Source organism: Coturnix japonica, unplaced genomic scaffold, assembly GCF_001577835.2.
Source record: "Coturnix japonica isolate 7356 unplaced genomic scaffold, Coturnix japonica 2.1 chrUnrandom655, whole genome shotgun sequence".
Lineage (NCBI taxonomy): Eukaryota > Metazoa > Chordata > Aves > Galliformes > Phasianidae > Coturnix > Coturnix japonica.
Window position 1 is genome coordinate 11,930 of NW_015440021.1, and position 7,722 is coordinate 19,651.

The 7,722-nt window shown below is 53.3% G+C and overlaps 1 protein-coding gene across 1 annotated transcript in view; it reads right to left on the bottom strand.

Annotated features, from left to right (window-relative positions):
• Positions 1 to 4: 4 nt before the first annotated feature.
• Positions 5 to 7,722, bottom strand: part of LOC107307530 (ryanodine receptor 1-like) — a gene marked incomplete at its 3' end in the record, with an annotated part of 35,240 nt that continues 27,522 nt past the window's right edge. The window contains 3 exon segments of the mRNA XM_032441838.1: positions 5 to 871; positions 4,727 to 4,780; positions 4,782 to 4,835. Of these exon segments, the coding sequence (XP_032297729.1) occupies positions 5 to 871; positions 4,727 to 4,780; positions 4,782 to 4,835 (975 nt within the window).

A 7,722-nucleotide genomic window follows, 5' to 3' on the forward strand; every position in this document is an offset into this window, starting at 1 on the left:
CCCCCCCCCCCACGGCGTCCTGCGTGGGGTCGGGCATGCTCCCCAGCAGCTCGGCCAGGCCCAACTTCTGAGCCCCCTCCACCAACCCCCCCCCGAACAGCACCACCCACAGCACGCAGCCCACCGCCCTCACCGCCCCATAGACCCCCAGCAACCCCCCGACCATGGCCCTCCATAGGGCCGCCCCCAGATCCCACAGCAGCTCCCTGCCCCCTTTCTTCCTCATCCTCCTTATCCTCTTCCTCCACAACTGGGGGGACCCCACCGCTCTCCTCAGCCCCCCCAGCATCTCCCCAAAGGCCGAGCTGGGCTCTGACGGCGGTGGGCTCCCCCCGGCCTCGGGGGTCTCCTCCTCCTCTTCCTCATCCCCGTCGCCCCCTTCTCTCGCCCCCTCGTCCTCCGAGAGCCGCGACGCGATCTGCATCTCGAAGATGGTGTCCTCGCAGAAGCTGACGAACAGCTCCATCTTCTCGGCCTCCCCCCCCTCGTTGACCACGTCGAAGATGAACTGTCTCTTGGACTCCTTGACTTGAGGCATCTCCCATTGAGCCTTGTTGGCGGCGCTGATCTCGAAGTAGAGCCGCTCGATGCGCCGCGCCGCCCCCATGATCTCGATGCGACCCAAGAAAGGCCTGAAATACTCGAGGATGCTGGCGGCCTGTTCCAGGAACGTCTTCAACCTCTGGTCGTGGGGGACGTGCTCCGACAGGTTGGTCAATAGAACGGCCACGTTGAAGCCGATGTCGCGCGCCGGCTCCTGGAAGCGGCCGGCAAACGCCTCCACGTCGATCATCTCGTTCTCGTCGGCCTCCGAGCACGAGAGCAGGAACTGGATCTCGGAGGGCTCGTATTGCTTCTGGCTGTCCATGGCCTGGGGGGGAACAGGGGGGACAAGGGGGTGGTGGGACGGGGGGTGAGACAAGGATTGAGATCATTATGAACCACTGGTAGAGGCACTGAGGGTGGAAAAGGGCTCCGAGAGCAGCCAACCCAACTACAACCATCACCCCATTAACATCCAACCCAACTACAACCATCATGGGCATCCAACCCAACTACAACCATCATGAGCATCCAACCCAACTACAACCATCATGAGCATCCAACCCAACCCCAACCATCACCCCATGAGTGACCAACCCAACTACAACCATCACCCCATGAACATCCAACCCAACAACAACCATCATGAGCATCCAACCCAACTACAACCATCATGAACATCCAACCCAACAACAACCATCATGAACATCCAACCCAACTACAACCATCATGAACATCCAACCCCAACCAACAACCATCCTGAACATCCACCCAACTACACCCAATCATGAGCATCCAACCCAACAGCAAACCATCCATGAGCTCAACCCAACAACAACCATCATGAATCCAACCCCAACCATCACCCCATGAACATCCAACCCAACAAACAAACCATCAATGAACATCCAACCCAACAACAACCATCATGAACATCCAACCCAACTACAACCATCATGAACATCCAACCCAACTACAACCATCATGGAACGTCCAACCCAACACAACCATCATGAAACATCCAACCCAACTACAACCATCATGAGGCAATCCAACCCAACAACAACCATCATGAACATCCAACCCCAACCATCACCCCATGAACACAACCCAACCCCAACCATCACGCCCATGAACATCCAACCCAACCCCAAACCATCATGAGCATCCAACCCAACCATCACCCCATGAAACATCCAACTCACCCAACCATCACCCCATGAGCATCCAACCCAACTAACAAACCATCATGAGCATCCAACCCAACCATCCATGAAGCATCCAACCCAACCCCCAACCATCACCCCATGAACATCCAACCCAACCCCAACCCATCACCTCCATGAAACATCCAAACCCAACCCCAAACACATCACCCATGAACATCCAACCCAACCCCAACCATCATGAGCATCCAACCCAACTAACAACGCATCACCCCATAAACATCCAACCCAACTTAACAACCATCATGAAACGTCCAACCCAACCACAACCATATGAACATCCAACCCAACTACAACCATCATGAGCATCAACCCACTACAGACCATACATGAACATCCAACCCAACTACAAACCATCATGAGCATCCAACCCAACTACAACCATCACCCCACGAGCGTCAATAGGGAAACCCTACAGAGATCCCATACAGGGAAACCCTATAGAGATCCCATATAGGGAAACCCTATAGAGATCCCATATAGAGCAAGAATAGGAAAACCCTATAGAGACCCCATATAGGGAACCCTATAGAGATCCCATATAGGGAACCCTATAGAGATCCCATATAGGGAACCCTATAGAGATCCCATATAGGGAAAGGAAACACTATAGAGATCCCATATAGGGAACCCTATAGAGACCCCATATAGGGAAACCCTATAGAGACCCCATACAGGGAAACCCTATAGAGACCCCCATATAGGGAAAGGAAACCCTATAGAAGACCCCATTAGGGAAAGCCCCCCCCTATAGACGATCCATATAGAGCACGAATAGGAAACCCTATAGAGCACCCCATAAATAGGGAAAACCCTATAGAGACCCCAATATTAGGGAAGCCCTAATAGAGACCCCATATAGGGAACCCTATAGAGATCCCATATAGGGAAAGGAAACCCTATAGAGATCCCATATAGGGAAAGAAAACCCTATAGAGATCCCATATAGGAAAACCCTATAGAGACCCCATATAGGGAACCCTATAGAGATCCCATATAGGGAAAGGAAACCCTATAGAGATCCCATATAGGAAAACCCTATAGAGACCCCATATAGGGAAAGCCTATAGAGACCCCATATAGGGAACCCTATAAGAGACTCCCCATATAGGAACCCTAATAGAGACCCATATAGGGAACCCTATAGAGACCCCCATATAGGGAAGTCTATAGAGAACCCCATAATAGGGAAACCCTATAGAGATCCCATATGGGAAAGGAAACCCTATAGAGATCCCATATAGGAAAAACCCTTAGAGACCCCATATAGGGAACCCTATAGAGATCCCATATAGGGAACCCTATAGAGATCTCATTTAGGGAACCCTATAGAGACCCCATATAGGGAAACCCTATAGAGACCCCATATAGGGAACCATATAGGAGACCCCATATTAGGGAACCCATATAGAGATCCATATAGGGAAAGGAAAACCTAATAGAGATTCCCATATAGGAAAACCCTATAGAAGACCCCATATAGGAACCCTATAGAGACCCCATATAGGGAACCCCTATAAGAGATTCCCATTTAGGAACCCTATAGAGGATCCCATATAGGGAAAAGCCTAATAGAAAGACTCCATACAGGGAAAGGAAACCCTATACGAGATCCCATATAAGGGTAAGGAAACCCTATAGAGACCCATATAGGGAAAGAAAACCCTACAGAGACCCCATATAGGGAAAGGAAACCCTATAGAGATCCCATATAGGGAAAGGAAACCCTATAGAGATCCTATATAGGGTTTCCCTATTGAGATCCCATATAGGGCAAGAATAGGTAAACTCAATAGAGACCCATATAGGGAAAGCCTATTGAGACCCCATACAGGGAAATGAAACCCTATAGAGACCCATACAGGGAAACCCTATAGAGACTCCAATATAAGAGAAACCCTATAGAGACCCATATAGGGAAACCCTATAGAGACCCCATATAGGGAAACCCTATAGAGATCCCCATATGGGAAAAGGAAAACCCTATAGAGATCCCATATAAGGAAACCCTATTAGAGAACCCCATATAGGGACAGCCTAATAGAGACCACCAATATAGGGAACACCCTATTAGAGCACTCCCATATAGGGAAAGGAAACACCTATAGAGATCCCCATATAGGGAACGCCTATACGAGACCCCATAAATAGGGAAACCCTAAGAGACCCATACAGGGAAACCCTATAGAGACCCATATAGGGAAAGGAAACGCCCTATAGAAGACCCCATATAGGGAAAACCCTTAGAGACCCATATAGAGCAGAATAGGAAAACCCTATAGAGACCCCATATAGGGAAACCCTATAGAGACCCCATATAGGGAACCCTATAGAGACCCCATATAGGGAACCCTATAGAGATCCCATATAGGGAACCCTATAAGAGACCCATAAGGGAAAACCCTATAGAGACCCCATACAGGGAAACCCTATAGAGACCCCATATAGGGAAAGGAAACCCTATAGAAGACCCCATATAGGGAACCCTAATAGGACCCCATATACGGGAAACCCTATAAGAGATCCCATATAGGGACCCTATAGAGACCCCATATAAGGGAAACCCTATAGAGACCCCAATATACGGAACCCCTATAGAGATCCCATATAGGAAAGAAAACCTAAAGAGACCCCATATTAGGGAAACCCTATAGAGACCCCCATACCAGGGAAGACCCCATAGAGCCTCCATATAGAGAAACCCTATAGAGACCCCATAATAGGGAAACCCATATAGAGACCCCATACAGGGAACCCCTATAGAGATCCCATATAGGGCAAGAATAGGGAAACCCTATAGAGACCCCATATAGGGAACCCTATAGAGAATCCCATATAGGGAACCCTATAAGAGACCCATATAGGGAAACCCTATATAAAGAGACCCCCATATAGGAACCTATAAGAACCCGCCATATAGGGCCAAGAATACGTGAAACCCCATAGGGGCTCGTTACCTTCTGGAAGTCCTTCTTGGAGATGAGCCCCCTGGGGTCGGTGACGTAGTCCCTTGAAGGCGTCGGAGGCGACGATGTCGCGGAGCTTTCAGGGAAACATGTCGAAGAACTTTTGAGGATTCATGGTGATCGTTACTGGACGTACTCCACCAAGCATGTCCACTCATCTGAACGGGCGATCGTCCCAATTCACTCACATTGCCCCTATGGGGGATATTGAGGGGGTTGAAGACCCATTGTTTGGGGGGGGATAACAGCTGGGGGTCCATTGGGATGTGACCCCCTATAATGAGAGTGGGGGGTCAGCATGTCCACCTCTGACGGGCCGATCGTGCACGTTCAACCACGTTCCTATGGGGGATATAAGGGTTTGAAGAACCCCCCATTGTGGGGGGGGGGACAGCTGGGGTCCATTGGATGTGACCCCTATATATGGTTGGGGGTCAGCATGTCCACCATCTGACGGGCCAAATCGTCCCATTCACCACGTTCCCTATGGGGGATATGAGGGTTTGAAGACCCCCATTGTGGGGGGGGGACAGCTGGGGGTCCATTGGATGTGACCCCCTATAATGGGTGGGGGTCAGCATGTCCACCATCTGACGGGCCAAGTCGTGCCCATTTCACCACATTGCCTATGGGGGATAAGTGAGGGTTTGAAGACCCCCAATTGTGGGGGGGGGGCGGTTTTTTGAAGACCCCCATATGTGGGCGGGGAAGACAGCTGGGATCCATGGATGTAATGTTAGAGTCCCTATAATGGGTGGGGTCAGCATGTCCACCATGCTGACCGGGCGATCTCCCGTTCAGCCACATTGCCCTGGGGGTATAAGGGGTTCGAGACCCCCATTGTGGGGGGGGGGTCCTGGGGTTCCATTGATGTGAGGGGTAGACCCCCTAATAAATGGGTGGGGTCAAGCAATGTCCACCATCCTGAACGGGCGATCGTCCCCTTACCACATTGTCCCTATGGGGGGGGAAGGGGTTAGAAGACCCCCCATTGTGGGGGGGGGTCCTGGGGGGTCCAATTGGATTGTGATGGGTAGAACCCCTGTAATGGGTGGGGTCAGCATGTCCCACCCATCTGAAGGGCTATCGTCCATTCACACAACGTTCCCTATGGGGATATGAGGGTTTGAAGACCCCCAATTGTGGGTGGGGGAGGTTTGAAAAGACCCCCATTGTGGGGGGGGGTCTGGGGGTCCATTGGATTTGGAGAGTAGACCCCTATAATGGGTGGGGGTCAGCATGTCCACCATCTGACGGGCTATCGTCCCATTCACCACATTGCCTATGGGGGATATGAGGGGTGAAAGACCCCCATTTGTGGTGGGGGGGGGGTCCCTGGGGGTCCATTGGAATGTGACCCCAGTATAATGTGGTGGGGGTCAGCATGTCCACCATCTGACGGGCGATCGTCCCATTGACCACATTGCCTATGGGGGATATAAGGGGTTGAAGACCCCCATTGTGGGGGGGGCGTTTGAAGACCCCCATTGTGGGGGGGGGACTACCTGGGGGTCCATGGGGGGCCATTGGAGGAAAAAAAATTTGTTGGGGGGAAATAAAACCCCCCCCCCTATACATGGGTGGGGTCAGCATGTCACCATCTACCGGCGATCGTCCATTCACCACATTGCCTATGGGGGATATGAAAGGGTTTGAAGACCCCATTGTGGGGGGGGAGGGTTTGAAGACCCCCATTGTGGGGGGGACAGCTGGGGGTCCTGGGGGTCCATTGGATGTAATGTTAGACCCCCCTATAATGGGTGGGGGTCAGCATGTCCACCATCTGACGGGCTATCGTCCCATTCACCACGTTTCCCTAATGGGGGATTATGAGGGGTTTTGAAGACCCCCATTTGGGGGGGGGGTCCTGGGGGTCCATTGGATGTAATGTTAGACCCGCTATAATGGGTGGGGTCAATGGGCAGACCCCCCTATAATGGGTGGGGGTCAGCTGGGGGTCTATTGGATGTAAGGGGCGATCCCCCTATAATGGGTGGGGGTCACTGGGGTCCATTGGATGTGAGGGCAGCCCCCCCCCTTATAATGGATGGGGGTCAGCTTGGGTCCCATTGGAAAAAAAAAAAAAAATTGTTAGGGCAGACCCCCTATAAATGGGTGAGGGTCACCTGGGGGTCTATTAAATCTGAGGTCCAGATCCCCCCCCCATTATAATGGGTGGGGGTCCCGGGGGTCCGCTGTCCTCACCCTCCAGCAGGGACAGCAGCATCACCACCAATGTCCTTTCTGCAGTCCAGCAGCTCCTTCAGCAGCCCGATCTGAACTGGGAGTCCTATGGGGGGGGGGGGTTGGAATTAAGGGGTGGGGGGGCACAGTGAGCCTCTGGGGGGGCAGCACCAAGCACCCCCCCCCAAAAAGGAACAAATGCTGTGCCTCCTGACCTGGGGGTGCTGGGACCACTAAGGTGGGGGGGGTTGGGGGCTGGGATGGGGGCAACAATGCTGGGGGGGGGGGGGTTAGTGTGGCCATGCTGAGGTGGGGGGGGGGCAAAGGATGGGGGGGGTAAGGATTGGGGGGGGTAGGGATGGGGGGGTGTGCAGGGATGGGGGGGGAGGGGGATGGGGGGGAGGGGGATGGGGGGGTATAGGGGTTAAGGGATGGGGGGGGGGTGAAGGTAGGGATTGGGGGGGGCCTGGCAGGGATGGGGGGTGGGGGGTGGGAATTGGGGAGGGGGGTTGACCGGGGGTTGGGTGGGGGGTGGGCATGGATGGGGGGGGTCCCTTACGCCGTTCCGGGGTCCCGGTGTCCGACCCATCTGGCAGCGTTGGGATGGAAACCTCCATCAGAGCAGAGCCCCCCAAATTGGGGGGGGGGGCAAAAGGAGAATGGGGAGGGGGGAATGGCAACAACACCCAGGGGACCCCTCCCCTATGGGACAGCGGTTAGTGTGGGGTTTTGAGGGGTCGCAGGGGGCTCTCAAAATCCAAACCCCCCCCCAAATTCCAGCGCCTCCCTCCCCCCCCAAAATT